The sequence below is a fragment of the Tachysurus fulvidraco genome, chromosome 4 (assembly GCF_022655615.1).
Source record: "Tachysurus fulvidraco isolate hzauxx_2018 chromosome 4, HZAU_PFXX_2.0, whole genome shotgun sequence".
NCBI lineage: Eukaryota > Metazoa > Chordata > Actinopteri > Siluriformes > Bagridae > Tachysurus > Tachysurus fulvidraco.
In genome coordinates this window covers 6,644,663-6,660,650 of record NC_062521.1, presented here as the reverse complement: position 1 = coordinate 6,660,650, position 15,988 = coordinate 6,644,663, and the positions used below count along the sequence as shown (strand labels likewise).

The window sequence follows — 15,988 nt, the reverse complement described above, 5'->3', positions numbered from 1 at the left end:
AATCCCACAGGATATTTTGTCACTACAAAGTGTTACAATAATGAAACCTGTGTCAGGTAAAACACTAAACGGAATAAACACAGAGAAGACGCTAGTTGAAAATGCTAGCAATCTTGCTTTGTTTTTAAATCAATATTTAGAGACAGTAAATCCACAGATAGTGGTACACTTAACATTTTACAAACACAGTCACTGAAATACACTCCTATAAACACCAAACATTGAGGCGAAAAGACCAGATCGCCTTCTAATTCTCTCAACCAAGACCAGGATTTATAAGTGAACCAATGTTGTGCTGCTCCAATATGATTCTCTGGTTTGCTAAGTCACTTAAGCATGAATATGCAAATTAAGGTTTTCCTAATAAAATAGTCAGTTAGTAAAAATAACTGGATTAGATTTATGCACATAAATGGAATAGAATGTTATATTTTAAGGCATAAACTATAGACTGTGTTGAAGCTTGTAAATAATGTTCGAGGTTTATGAACCTCCTTGTTTATCATTAATGATCGACAGCTTTATACTTCAGACAAGGCTATAACTAAATCAAGATATCAGCAAAATGTTATCACTTTATTAACATTTTATTACTTTTCTTCCATTAGAAATCTTTTTTGATTGGAGTTCATTTGTATTTGAATTTTGTTGTTTATAACAGTTTGTACAAAGGACACAATGAATATTAGAGCTATAATCTCTAACGATGAATTATCTAACAATTCAAAGGTACAACAGTGAAGTTTGAATCTAGTCTAATATTAAGTGACAAAGTTTGCTTATTCTGTTTTTTTTTTTACTCAAGTGTTTAACTACTGGATAGCTTAGCATCGTTTAGCTTGTTAGCTGCTAATGGAAACAGGAAGCGCTAGCATGTACCATACAAGTCACATGCTTCTCAACTCAAGACATGATAAAACAATATTAGCTCTCGTTAAACCTGATGGTTTTTTATGGCTGTAATATTCATACAGCATATTTTGTGTGCTTTAAAATGTACAATATCCTTACAAATGAGTTCATACGTATACAGTGGGGTTTGAGGCTAAAAGTCTGATGACACTGAAATAAACACATTTGTATTGAAGTATACAGAAGTATTGAAGATTTAAACGAAAGCTAATTTGATGTGATGTTTGACCATGTTAAAAAAAAAATTAAATAATGCATTAAATAATATTAAATAAACTAATAAGACCTACAAAGAAAAAAAGTTTGGCCTCCACTGTAAAACAAAACAAAAACAACTACAATTATTGTTTCTGCAATATATATTTTGTTTTGTTGCATTTTTTCCATTTTGTGTTAAATCAGTCTCATCCATTAAACAATCATTGAACATGTTTAGCAGCTGTGGAAATCTTTAACAAGGTAAAATTTAGAAATTTGGTTCTGTATTGTGTTTCTCTTTTGCATATACTGTATAGTGTGTATTATCTCCTTCCTATAGACCATCAACAAGACACTATGATTTAAGGATTTATGATGGAAAATCTCAGATATTTGGCTTACATCCATTTCACTATGGCTGTCCAAAACATGGTTAGAAAGTAACTAAAACTGTATTTCTACAGAAGTTTGCTGAAATATGTTACAATTTATGATTATAAAATGGTTTTCTCGGCCACCACACGTACAAGACAGTAATATAATGAAAAACATTCTACATAACTCAAATCCTGTTACGACTTATATTTTAATTTCAGTGTAATTTTCCTCATATTGTCTTTTGAATTCAATATGAACAATAGTAGGACACAAAAGTGTGCAAAATTTTATGACTCTCATCAACAGTAAAATAGATATAGTTTGATTTAGCTTCTTGCTCTGCTGTGTGTAGCCTGGGGTAGCACGGTCACAGAAAGATTACACATATGGTGGAACTGGACGAATAGACCGGTCCTCAGTCTGTTCTCGCTTTCCTGTTCTTTACAGCATTTGTATGACTCGCACCGTTTGAGTGGCCGTTCACAGATTTAATGCCGTTGTGCCGGGGATCCTTTTTTGCTGCAGTGCCCTTCTTCTTATAAGTCTGGTGATAAAGAATAAAGAACAACAACATCATAATCTTGGCACAGATTTAGGAATGTAAGCTAATACACTGATTCCGGAGGCTACTTCAAGATGCTTCATTTGCTGTTGATCAGTTTTTTATATCGTTGATATGTCAAGAGACATTTTTATCATTTTATGGATGGAATTTCTTCCCGTTTCTGATATGGGAAAATATTCAGGATGTAATTCGCAAAATGATAGAGAGGCTGAAGAGGAAATGACTGTTTAAAGTTGTACATTAAATAATGTACATTATGTTGCGAAAAGCATCGGACACCTTACCATCGCACTCGAATGTAAGCGTTCCCTAAACTGTTGCCACAAAGTTGGAAGCTAGAGTTGGCTAGAATGTCTTTGTGTGCTGTAGCTTTACAAGTTCCCTTTACTGCAACTAAAGAGCTCAAACCTTTTATACGATATGGCTTGCCAAGGTTTAAGTGGAAAAAGTTGAGTGGCCTCCACAGAGCCCTGACCTTAATGCCACTGAACACCTTTGGGATAAGTTGGAATGCTGAAATCATCCCAGCCTTCCTCTGTGTCTGATCTCACTGATGCTCTTTTAGCTGAATGAATACAAATCCCCACAGCCACGCTCCACATTCTATTGGAAAGCCTTCCCAGAATAGTGGAGTTTATTATAACGGTAAATGTGGGAATGAGACTGGAATGGGATGTTCAACAAGCACAAACAGATGTGATATTTAGGTGCCAAAACTTTGGCCATATTGTGTAAGTGGAGAAAAAGTTCAGTGTTCCTTAAAAAAAAATTTCTGTGGTATAACAGCACAGCATATTGTCTTTTAGTCCTTACACGTTTAATATCGTACTGTAAAAGTGACATATTTTTGCAGTCAGGACTCATCCTATGACAAACTGTAGTAAAGCTAAACTTCAGGACCGTTGTGTGTCCTTTTGTTACATATACTTTAAAGTGTAGCAAATGCTGTCTAAACCATTTTACTGTATCAGCTGTCCATTTCATTGCCACAAAAATCAAACCACACAGGTACATACATGGAGTCTTACCTGTATGTAGAAGTTTAAGAAGAGAATAATAAGGGTGATCATATAACTGATCTGGAAATACAGCCAACCCTTTGGGAAACCGCAGGGCCACACCACAGCGCAGGATGTCTGGATCATAGTCAGGACAAACTGGACCTGTTAATGCAATGCTACAAGGTAAGATGTGTGTTTCATATAAACCGTGCTGTGATACACTTGAGATGTAAAATGATGTATTATGAGCATTAATACTTTATATTAACATGACTGACAGTTATCTTATCATATAGCCATTGGTGGCACAGAGCATAATGATTCAGTCTGCTGAATTCAAACCCCTAGCACATCTACACTGCTACTGCTGGGTCTTTGATCCAGGCTCTTATCTGCTCAGCTGTATCTTATCAGGATTGTCAGCCAGGTCAATAAAATCAAATAATCAACATCTTTAAAATGTTTTAGGTTGGAAATCTATCATTGCAAAATGTATGCAAAATGTCAGGCGACAGGGAATACATTTTTGTTAATGTATATTTCATCTCTTTTTCTATTGCACAACAAACCACATAATCGCTGTAGCATAAACAGAAGTGATTAAAATAAAGTGCAGCTCACCAGCTGTCCTTGGGTTATATACTTCTTCCACCACAGGTACGGCTGAATGGCAGGAATAGCTGAGAGCCCGTAGTAAGAATACATTAGCACATGGATGAAGCTGTTAAAGGTGGCACCAAAATAGGCTGGTAAAAAAAAAAAAGAGAGAGGGAGAGAGAGAGAAAGTGTTATGGATAATATACCTCTGTTTGCTTTTGAAAAAATTCTAATATTTAAGTAACACTGGAACATCTGTATCTGTTTGTTGCTTCATATGTTTAGATCTGTATGCATATTCATTTAATATACAACATGAAGTTTTTTTTTTATTATAATTATTAAATATAAACTACTTCAGAAATGCCAGCACGTGTCAGAAACGGTTGCCTCCGGAGAAAAAAAGAATCCAGACCCAAATGCAGGGACAGAATACTGACAGGGGTTGGTTTGCTAACAAAACGATCCGTCATAGGAAAACATGAGGAGAAAAACTGATCAACTACAATACAAAGCACGTTACAAGAACCAAAAAACATGAAAGGGAGAACACCAGGTAACAAACAATGCACAAAAACAAGCACTGAAAAAGCAAAAGCACACAAACAGGTATAAATAGAAAGGGTAATTAGCAATATATGAGGAACATGTGTGCAGAGCCAGGAAAGGGATAATGATCAGGCAGGACAAACACACGTGAGAACACAAAAACAAACAAAAGCACATCTCACAAGACAGAAAACTAACCAAATTGTCTAAGCAATCATAACAGCATGTGGCATGAACTTTGGCTCACACAGTTCCTCAACCTCCCCAACCTATACCACTCTAGTTCAAAACTAGAGATGTGACTTTTTGCAATCTTTCCCAAACTATAAACCCTAGCAGCCTAATTTAAATCTCTGAGTCTGACCAGGCTGTTACTAAGGATGAATGAATGAACCGTGTAAATGCACCGTGCAGCCGATGCAAATCACATTTACCTTCACATTAATGAATGCATTTAGCTTTCTTCCACAAGCTTCATATGAAAGTCTCCCTATCTAAATGCAATAGTGTAATCTAATTTCAACCAGAAAGAAAAAAAATAATATATAAACTCCTTTTCTTATTGGTAATTGCATTCATTTAAAACACACATGCCAAATGATCTATTCAATTTTGGTTCCAAGACTATATAGCTGTTGACATCCAGCACAATTTATTGTACCTGTACATCAGAATGCTGACTTTGTCTGTAGTCCTTGGAGAGGTTGTGTTAAGGTTTGTTATTATAAAGCCCAACTGATAAGATAGTGTGACCTAGACTTTACGAGACAGTGTTTGATATCATATGATGGCATACAGACCTGCACCTTGCTTACTGAGCTTCTGTAAATGGTGCATTCATTTCCCGGTTGACTCAAAATTAGGAACATATTTCTATTTATTTTTTTTCCCCACTCACAGTGTCCACATGGCACCCAGTTCATGACGAACCACCAGATGTTCAGCATTGTGAAATGGTGGTAGATGTGCAGGAAGGTGATCTGGTGGTTGTTTTTGCGCAGGATGAAGAAGAAGGTATCCATAAACTCGATGAGCTTGGAGAAGTAGTACCACCACAGCACGTTTATAACCTGCAGAGACACGTTGGTGATTACACATCGCGATAAGCTGTAAAAACTCAAAGAAAAAAAAAAAAACACAGAAGATTGTAATTGGCTAGTCTCTCTGTCTATCTGTGTCTGTTGACAGGAGAGTAATGATGTTCCTTCCGCCCAGGTAGCATAGCTAGTTCATAGCCAGCCATATAAAATATATAAGCATTTACAAGATTTATGTAAAATATGCCTCCTCAAAAGTAGGAAAATGTCTTGACATTTTTAATAACAAATTTAAGTTTGACTGAGACAATTACAAAAATTCCAGCAACAAGTGTACACTTTGTACTGAATATAGTTTTACACAGTAGGCTTCCTCTATTAAACTGCTGCTACCTCTATAAAACTGCTCGTTACCCCTGTGTGTGTATGTGTGTGTGAGATACCAGGCTGTCTTGTCTGCTGATTCGGACTAAAGTTCACTACACTGTGGTTGACTGTACGCCTTTCACAGAGTAGCCAATGATGTCATGAATCTGGCAACCGCACCAGCGCCACAAGCAGCACTGCTCAACGAGACGGCCTTATGCTGTTTGATTGTTGTCTCAGGAGGAAGTGACTACTATGTAGGAATTTCAGGATGTGACCCAATACGCAACGAACAAGTCACGTTGTAAGGTGTGGTGTACATGTTTTACCCTGTTGTCGGCCTCTCCTCCGCTGTGAGTGTCTTGGCAAAAGAAATTATAGCCGCCTTGCCACACAGCAGTCACAAGCTGCAGAGAAACAGGGGACATGAACGCTTTAACAATCCAAAATAGGCTCACAATAATCCCTGTAAATAGGCACCATAGTCAATGAGAAGGCTTTATGCTTGTATTGGAAGCGCATGATGAAAGCGAGTCACATGTTTAGATCTGTTTACTTCTGCGGTGATAAATGTAATGAACATTTCCAAGTGCTTCGATCTCCCACACTAGACAAGCTGAAGCCAGGATTATCACCTTATATAAGACTATCACCTGCTTTCAAAAACAAATAACATCCAAATACACTACATACTGTATCTTGTAAACTGGACATGATTGGAAGCTTTATCCTACATCACCTGATATTATTTATATAATATAATTTATTATTAGCTGTTCTTATATCTTTCTTTTTAAACTACATTCTAACTTTTACAAGCCTCTACATTTAACCCAATTACAATCTAAATAAGGTTTGATTGCATGTGTTGTGATAGAAAGTTTAATCTTAAGAAGGACTTTCACCCTTAACTGGTGATCAAACAACAATATTATACCAGTTCCCTGTGCTGCAAACTCTACATGCATCCACTTCTATTACGACAGCCATGTGACATAGAAGTGGTGTTGAGAAAACAATGAACAATTACAATGTCGTCAGGATGAAGGGAGACAAACTAAAAGATTCAACAGTGGCTCTGTTATACTGGGGAGCATTTTGCTGGCGCTGTTTGGGTCCACTTGACCCCTTTATAAAGAAGAGTCACTGCAAATCAATACGGAGCTATTCTGAGCGCTTAAATTTTCATTTAACTTTTCCACCATGACTTCCCCATGTCCTTTACCACAGGAGAGGGAGGCTAATGAAAAAGCATCACGAGGATTAATATAACGCAAATTATATGCCTTGGCCTTTACAAGCAGTTCTGGAGCAACACATTACACAGCTCTCTCCACCACGGTCTCCTAAACACCAATTATGAGGCATTCAGCAGAAGAGGCTCTGAGTAATGACACCAAAGTGAGAGACAAACACCTTTCCATGTTGTCCATGTCGTCCGTCCCCCGATATTTCCTTAGCTCATAGTCTGCTCTGAAATCTTTGCTGGAAAATCACTTCATTATGATCAGAGAATCATAATGACGTGATTTTCCAGCAAAGTGAAAAATACTTCATGTGCTTTCACCTTGTTACGCTGAGGTTCTAATGTCCGCAAAATCAGGAATTAAATATCTTAATATATATTAAGTATTCATTAACCTTATTAAACCTGAACAGTTTTCTCAAAATCTCTCTTACAGTTTAACCCACCTCATAAAACATGTAAAGGGAGAGAAGGGTGAGCGCCATATTGTACACCACTAAGATCCCCCTGCAGGAGACAGGCTGCCTGTTCCTCATGTACTTTGGCCCCATCCACACGATCAGGAGGTAAATGATGGTGAAGGACAGAGTGGGTAGGTAGTTGTCCAGCAGGAGCCAGCCTCTCACACGAGGATCTGAAAACATCATGAGCAAAAATTTTACATTTTAAATAATCACACTGCTCAGGCAAATCCAGTCAGAGCAAAGAAATAAAAACAATCACTGCATAAGCTACAGAAGGCTGCACAACAGAAATAGAAGAGAGATCGAGGTCCAATAATAATCAAATTCATGAGAAGTACTAGTACTGAAAAACAAAGCTGAATTATTCTTTTTAATATCATTTATTTACTTATATTTTAAGATGCAGTTGTCTGTCACGGAGGCTCAAAGGGAGTAAATATAAAATAATAAGTAGTACTATAGGTGTATTAATGTCTCTTGTCTTCCAGCAGCATGATCCCATGTTTTCATAAACCGTGGCCTGGGCAGGGAACCAACCCTGCCACTGAGGGTTTAACCCCAAGCCTGGGAGTGTTGCATCAGTAAGGGCATCCAGCATACAGCTTGTGCCAAAATCAAATGTGTGAAACGAATGATCTGCTGTGGCGCTACTTATCATACATCTGTCTTCAAGGATGTGATACCGATGAAGCCCATATAAAGATTAGTTGTTTCTGTAGGATTTGAAGTCAAGGCCTGAAAAGAGCTTAACACACAACAATGATTCCCCTGGTGAAGCACGGTGGTGGCAGCATCATGATGCAGTGGGGATAATCTTTTTTACAGCTGGGACTAGGGGTCTAATCAAGATACAGAGAATTATTCTACCAATCTAGTCTGGCACAAAACCTTCAGTTTTTCCTCACAGATGGAAAAAATGACATTTATTTTTCAGAAGATTGGAAGGTTTCCAGGACAATAAAAAGCCCCTGCACAAATAAGTCAAATAAAGGAATGGCTTCAAATGAAGAAATCCTACCAGAAACCTGTGGAATGACCTGAAGAGTGCCGTGCCCATTAAATCACCTCAGAATTTGATAAATCTGAAGTGTTTCACAAGGAAAGGTGGAACAGAATTACCAAATGAAGATAAATGAGTGCTGGATTGTGAGTAAAAGGTGTGTTACTAAAGTTAAAACTTTAAGTGCTGTGCACTTAGACCCTCACAAAACACACTGACACATCATACTGTTTACATGCTGCTTACAATCCATCAACATGCTGTTTTGCACACTTTTCTGCTGTTTTTGCACATACTGTACAACATTTCAGCCATTTTTGCACATATTGTACAATATCTCAGCCATTTCTCACATACTATACAATATTTCAGTCATTTGCTGTTTTTTTGCACAATTCTATATATTATCCCAATGACCTGCTGCTAAGAAACTGTGTTCATTCTAATGTTCCTGCAAGAAATATTGTTTGGACATTCAGTATTCACATACAGTATATACACTGGTCGGTCGGCGCTGTTTCTGTTGCTGTTTATTGTCTTTTGTGTATTGCATTTTTTGTACTTTTTGTATTGTCTTGTAACTTTTTGTCTGCACTGTCTTTTGTCCTGCACTGTCTTGTCTGTCTTGTTTGTCTCGTCCTGCACCGTTTGCACCAGGTTGCACAGATGCACTTTATGTGGCTAAGACTACTTATATGTCCTTAGCCCTGTTTTATGTATGATCCTGATCATGATCCTGGAGAAATGTTGTCTCATTTCACTGTGTACTGCAACAGCTATATATGTTTGAAATGACAATAAAAGCTTCTTGACTTGACTTGCACACTTGTGCAACCAGGTAATTGTACAGTTTAACTGTAGGCTTTTTCACTGTTTTCCCTATAAAAACCATCCTGTTTGGTTCTTGTCTTGAAGTTTGTTGGGTTGCTAATCACATTAAAGGTGGAAAATGAACAAACTTGTGTTTGTGATGATCTGATTTTTTTTTGTATGACGCTACTGGATGGTTGAATATATCTATATATATATATATATATATATTTTTTTTTTTTTTTTTACACCCACGCTATATAGAGTCGAACAACCTTCAGTTCCAAACATGCAAAATCGTCAGAAAACGTGCCTGTCTTACATTGATACATGGAAATGAAGTCAGGAATGGGAGATAACTTACCCCTCGGACCCATCCATGAGTCAAACTGTTGGTTGAGCCTCTGGTTCAAGATTTCCATTTCTAGCCTGTGGAAAAGAATTTGACAGATATTTTGTATAGCCATTAAACACAATGCAGGGGAAAGCTGATTTTTCCACTCAATGTGTACACAGTAACTAAATCCATCATTTCAAAATAGATTTGATATATATTTTAAGTATGACAACACCACCCACAGGTATGTAAAGTGCAGTTGAAAGCTGACCAAGCTTTACATAAACAAAGACCTAGCGCTCTTGCTGTTCTGACTTGTTAAATAAACAACTCACACAGTTTTACACAGGAAGAGAAGTGCACACAACCAGATGAGACCGAGTTGAACTAAACTTGTTCAGTTGTTTCAAGTTCTGTGCCTAATTAAACAGATGAGAGATATAGAACAGTATATAAATGTGACATTCATTATTATTAGAATCACAGTTTTGCATGTTTGTTAATGCAAACCGTAGCTGAAATCTGTTACATTCAATAGGTGTAGCCAAGAGCTCAGAGATAAAGTGTGAAATGTGGCTTGCCAAGTGCTACAAAGCACAGCGCTACACACACACACATTACATACAAGAAGCCAAGAGGTACAATTTAAAAAAAAGTTTAGTTATGTTTAAAAAAAAAAGTTAAGTGTATTATTGTATTAATGGCATCGTATCGTGGAACACAATTTAGAAATCAACAAGTAACTTAAAATGACGTTGAAAGTAAATCATAATATTTAACTCAATAAAATTCAATTAACAAAAGTTCTAACTGGAGTCAAGTACTTTTATGAAAGAACGGAAAGATAAATACTCGAAATTACAGTACTAAACATTCAGCAAAGCAATTTGACATTTCTGAACTGGGGACCTCAGTAAAATTTAGATTCTGAACAAAGCCCTGTTTACATTAACTAGATAAAACAGACCATTTTAAATTGAATTTTAGAATCACTTCAGTTTGAAAGTATGGGAGAGAGAGAAATAAATAAATAAAATGCTCTGTAAGAAAGTGTGACACGGGTGGAAATGAGTTCCCATGTGCTCTTTTAATATCAAGCCGACGGTGTGTGATATTTTTTGTGTGAAAGAAATATGAAAGCAAACTTTATAACAAGCCCCAAGATATTGTGAAATTTTTAAGGAAATCGATGTCACTAAGGCTGCTCTGTGCTGTGAATTGAACTGAATTCAATTAAACTTATGTCTGAGCAGTTTATGGAGGAATGAAAGGATAACAAATGATGGAAATTGTGGTATTGTGGACCTCAACACATTGTGCTAGTGTGAATGGTGTCCTAAGATGTTCCCAAAAAGGAAAGTAATCATTATTATTATTATTAGTAGTAGTAGTAGTAGTAGTAGTAGTAGCAGCAGCACCAGCATTACTAGAAGTAGTTTATAAGCTGGCTTTTCCTTTTCCATAGTATATGAAGTGGCATGGATCTAACATTTGTATATTTTTTTAAGAATCGTTTGAGTCACTAATATTACCATATAAGGACATATTATGACTAACAGCAGCAGGTCACGAGAGTCATAATAGTAACGGTCAATAACGGTAGAACTTTTGAATTAATCATAAAACCGTTTTTAATTTCTAGAGTTCAACTCAGTAAACGAGCGCGCGCGCGCGCGCACACACACACACACACACACACACACTTTATTTTAACCTACAGTACTATTGCTGACAAAACTCCACTAAAATTCCACAAGGTTTTCAGTGTAAAAGTTTGACACGCCTTATAGCTTTGTACTGTACAACCACCTAAATAAAATGTTCTGCGGAAAACGTCACCTATGAAAGAACTAAATGAAACACGCAACATCACGTGAAGGCTTTGAGCACCTCGAGACTTCATCGGAGAAATGGCGAAAAGTACCGATTTTGTAACCGATTTGTTTTGTAGTTGTTGTTTTGTGAAAAATTATGAACTTACCTCCGTCCTTGGGTCCCTGCTTCTGCTGTTTCAGTCTGAGATAGTGTGTGTGTTTGAGGGAGAGAGAGAGAGAGAGAGAGAGAGAGAGAGAGAGAGAGAGAGAGAGAGAGAGAGAGAGGGGAAGGAAGGAGGGATGTGAGAGAGAGGAGGGATGTGTGTGATAACGGGACAGGTTTAATAGCCTGATGGAACAAAGTCTACTACGTTGCTTCAATATTTGTAGTAAATATAAAATCAATATATATATAAATGTATTTATTTAAGGCGGAATTAGACGCAATTTCCGACTACACCATGAAGGAAGAACCAGGCAATTAAATCCTGCCCTAAAACCAAACAGTTTCTTGTCTAAACTTAATGTACGCCAGTTAATTAGTCATCCATGAAATACGCATCACCTGCACACGAAAAACACCTATTCTTCCACTTCTGTAATCATTCAATAAAACGTGTCATTGGACTTTCACAGGGCGTGGCGTGGAGGGAAAAAATATACTTTTACAACTTCAACTCAGGATATAGAAGAAGTACAAATCTCAGCTACTGTTCACTAAGGCATTGTGCGGTTTGGGACACAGCCCGAACTCACACGCTGTATCAGAAATCACCCCATTCGTCAGCAGTCTTAACTGACCAATCACAGCGCTGCTCACATAGAGCCGTGGAAAAACAGCCGGCGCGTACTGCGCATGCGTACAGGACTGCAACTACAACGCTGTTAAATAAGAATCAGCTTTATCAGAATATCAGAATAACTGTGCACAGTATACTGTGCACAGTATAATGCACAGATTCCTAACTGTGCACAGTATAATGCACAGATTCCTAACTGCGCACAGTATAATGCACATATTCCTAACTTTGCTAAGTATAATGCACCGATTCCCAACTGTGCACAGTATGCACCGATTCCTAACTGTGCTAAGTATAATGCACATGTTCTTAACTTTGCTAAGTATAATGCACCGATTCCTAACTGTGCACAGTATAATGCACCGATTCCTAACTGTGCTCAGTATAATGCACAGATTCCTAACTGCACAGTATAATGCACAGATTCCTAACTGTGCACAGTATAATGCACAGATTCCTAACTGTGCACAGTATAATGCACAGATTCCTAACTTTGCTAAGTATAATGCACAGATTCCTAACTGTGCACAGTATAATGCACAGATTCCTAACTGTGCACAGTATAATGCACAGATTCCTAACTGTGCACAGTATAATGCACAGTTTCCTAACTGTGCTCAGTATAATGCACTGATTCCTAACTGTGGACAGTATAATGCACAGATTCCTAACTGTGCCCAGTATAATGCACAGATTCCTAACTGTGCACAGTATAATGCACAGATTCCTAACTGTGCACAGTATAATGCACATATTCCTAACTTTGCTAAGTATAATGCACCGATTCCCAACTGTGCACAGTATGCACCGATTCCTAACTGTGCACAGTATAATGCACATATTCCTAACTTTGCTAAGTGTAATGCACCGATTCCTAACTGTGCACAGTATAATGCACAGATTCCTAACTGTGCACAGTATAATGCACAGACTCCTAACTGTGCACAGTATAATGCACAAATTCCTAACTATGCACAGTATAATTCACAGATTCCTAACTGTGTGCAGTATCATGCAGATTCCTGACTGTGAACAGTATAATTCACAGATTCCTAACCCTAATACACATTAACATGTACAGGACAGGGGTTACTCGTGGATGAGAGCCGGAAGCTTGTGCAATGAATGTCCTCGTGTGTGTCAACACACTTGGCCAATAAACCTGTTACTGATTCTGAATAATAGATATTCTAATTATAATAATATATTATAATAACAATGTTAAAAAAGTGTTTTATGAGAAAAAATAATTTAAAAAAATATTTTCTGGTTATCATGATTCATGTTTTTTCCCCCAACGCAACTACAGCAATGAGTATCAATCATGTTAAATATATACAAAGTAAACAATTTGATATGTATAGAAATCACTTTATTTGAAGTCATGTACTTAACTGTGCACAGTATAATGCACCGTTTCCTAACCGTGTACAGTATAATGCAGATTCCTAACTGTGCACAGTATAATGCACAGATTCCTAACTGTGCACAGTATAATGCACAGATTCCTAACTGTGAACCATATAATGCAGATTCCTAACTGTGCACAATATAATGCAGAGATTCCTAAATGTGCACAGTATAATGCACAGATTCCTAACTGTGCACAGTATAATGCACAGCCTCCTAACTTTGCACAGTATAATGCACAGATTCCTAACCCTAATACACACTAACATGTACAGGACAGGGGTTACTCGTGGACGAGGGCCGGAAGCTTGTGCAATGAATGTCCTTGTGTGTGTCAACACACTTGTCCCATAAACCTGATTCTGATTCTGAATAATAGATATAATTATAATAACAGGGTTAAAACGGTCCAAGTGTTTTATGAGAAAAAATTAATTATGACACACAAAGTAAACAATTTGATATGTATAGAAATCACTTTATTTGAAGTCATGTACTAAATTGTGCACAGTATAATGCACAGATTCCTAACTGTGCACAGTATAATGCACAGATTCCCAACTGTGCACAGTATAATGCAGATTCCTAACTGTGCATAGTATAATGCACAAATTCATAACTGTGCGCCTCCTAACTTTGCACAGTATAATGCACAGATTCCTAACTGTGAACCATATAATGCAGATTCCTAACTGTGCACAGTATAATGTACCGTTTCCTAACTGTGCACAGTATAATACACCGATTCCTAACCGTGTTCAGTATAATGCAGATTCCTAACTGTGCACAGTATAATGCAGATTCCTAACCCTAATACACACTAACATGTACAGGACCGGCGTTACTCGTGGATGAGGGCCGGAAGCTTGTGCAATATAATGCACAGATTCCTAACTGTGCACAGTATAATGCAGATTCCTAACTGTGCATAGTATAATGCACAAATTCCTAACTGTGCACAGTATAATGCAGATTCCTAATTGTGCGTAGCATAATGCACAGATTCCTAACTGTGCACAGTATAATGCACAGCCTCCTAACTTTGCACAGTATAATGCACAGATTCCTAACTGTGAAACATATAATGCAGATTCCTAACTGTGCACAGTATAATGTACTGTTTCCTAACTGTGCACAGTATAATGCACAGATTCCTAACAGTGTACAGTATAATGCAGATTCCTAACTTTGCACAGTATGATGCACAGATTCCTAACTGTGCACTGTATAATGCACAGATTCCTAACTGTGCACAGTATAATGTACAGATTGCTATCTGTGCACAGTATAATGCACCGAATACTAACTTTGCACAGTATAATGTACAGATTGCTATCTGTGCACAGTATAATGCACCGAATCCTAACTGTGCACAGTATAATGCACAGATTCCTAACTTTGCTAAGTATAATGCTATTTATTCATACAAGCTTTTAATGCGTAGACCCGGTTTCAACTGCTATTTTATGTTCATTGTGTTCTTATTGATTCTATTTATTTTGTTTTTTATTGTTGTTTTACTGGAAAGCACATTGTGCTCCTTTTGGCTGTTGTAAGGTGCTCTATAAATAAAATTTGATTGATTGATTGATTGATAATGCACCGAATCCTAACTGTGCACAGTATAATGCACAGACTCCTAACTGTGCACAGTATAATGCACAAATTCCTAACTATGCACAGTATAATTCACAGATTTCTATCTGTGTGCAGTATCATGCAGATTCCTGACTGTGAACAGTATAATTCACAGATTCCTAACCCTAATACACATTAACATGTACAGGACAGGGGTTACTCGTGGATGAGGGCCGAAAGCTTGTGCAATGAATGTCCTCGTGTGTGTCAACACACTTGGCCAATAAACATGTTACTGATTCTGAATAATAGATATTCTAATTATAATAATATATTATAATAACAATGTTAAAAAAGTGTTTTATGAGAAAAAATAATTTAAAAAAATATTTTCTGGTTATCATGATTCATGTTTTTTTCCCCAACGCAACTACAGCAATGAGTATCAATCATGTTAAATATATACAAAGTAAACAATTTGATATGTATAGAAATCACTTTATTTGAAGTCATGTACTTAACTGTGCACAGTATAATGCACCGTTTCCTAACCGTGTACAGTATAATGCAGATTCCTAACTGTGCACAGTATAATGCACAGATTCCTAACTGTGCACAGTATAATGCACAGCCTCCTAATTTTGCACAGTATAATGCAGATTCCTAACTGTGAACCATATAATGCAGATTCCTAACTGTGCACAATATAATGCAGAGATTCCTAACTGTGCTCAGTATAATGCACAGATTCCTAACTGTGCACAGTATAATACATAGCCTCCTAACTTTGCACAGTATAATGCACAGATTCCTAACTTTGAAAACGTATAATGCAGATTCCTAACTGTGCACAGTATAATGCACAGATTGCTAACATGCACAGTATTATGCACCAATTCCTAACCATGCACAGTATAATGCACAGA

At 37.1% G+C, this 15,988-nt stretch overlaps 1 protein-coding gene across 3 annotated transcripts; it reads right to left on the bottom strand.

Annotated features, from left to right (window-relative positions):
- Window positions 1–1,677: 1,677 nt before the first annotated feature.
- On the bottom strand, window positions 1,678–11,743 carry elovl5 (ELOVL fatty acid elongase 5). Of its 3 annotated transcripts, XM_027165678.2 has the most exons (9): window positions 11,442–11,743; window positions 9,796–9,879; window positions 9,488–9,552; window positions 7,296–7,483; window positions 5,933–6,010; window positions 5,099–5,270; window positions 3,676–3,800; window positions 3,082–3,216; window positions 1,678–2,032 (listed from the first exon to the last, which is right to left on the bottom strand). In XM_027165678.2, exons 3-9 carry the CDS (start codon window positions 9,543–9,545, stop codon window positions 1,904–1,906), a joined length of 885 nt encoding a protein of 294 aa, XP_027021479.1. In that variant the 5' UTR covers window positions 9,546–9,552; window positions 9,796–9,879; window positions 11,442–11,743; the 3' UTR covers window positions 1,678–1,903. The 3 variants fall into 3 exon arrangements, with proteins under 3 accessions (XP_027021479.1, XP_027021477.1, XP_047667987.1); XM_027165676.2 differs by lacking the exon at window positions 9,796–9,879 and having other exon boundaries at window positions 11,442–11,741; XM_047812031.1 differs by lacking the exon at window positions 11,442–11,743 and having other exon boundaries at window positions 9,798–9,853.
- Window positions 11,744–15,988: the final 4,245 nt, after the last annotated feature.

Bases quoted from the DNA above. Each gene is read 5' to 3' on its own strand.
- elovl5 (XM_027165678.2), bottom strand. From the start codon at position 9,545: ATGGAAATCTTGAACCAGAGGCTCAACCAACAGTTTGACTCATGGATG. The intron at 3,801-5,098 runs GTGAGTGGGGAA...TTTTTTTACCAG, and splicing joins CTGGGTGCCATGTGGACACT to CCTATTTTGGTGCCACCTTT. The intron at 3,217-3,675 runs GTGAGCTGCACT...TTGCATTAACAG, and splicing joins ATATAACCCAAGGACAGCTG to GTCCAGTTTGTCCTGACTAT.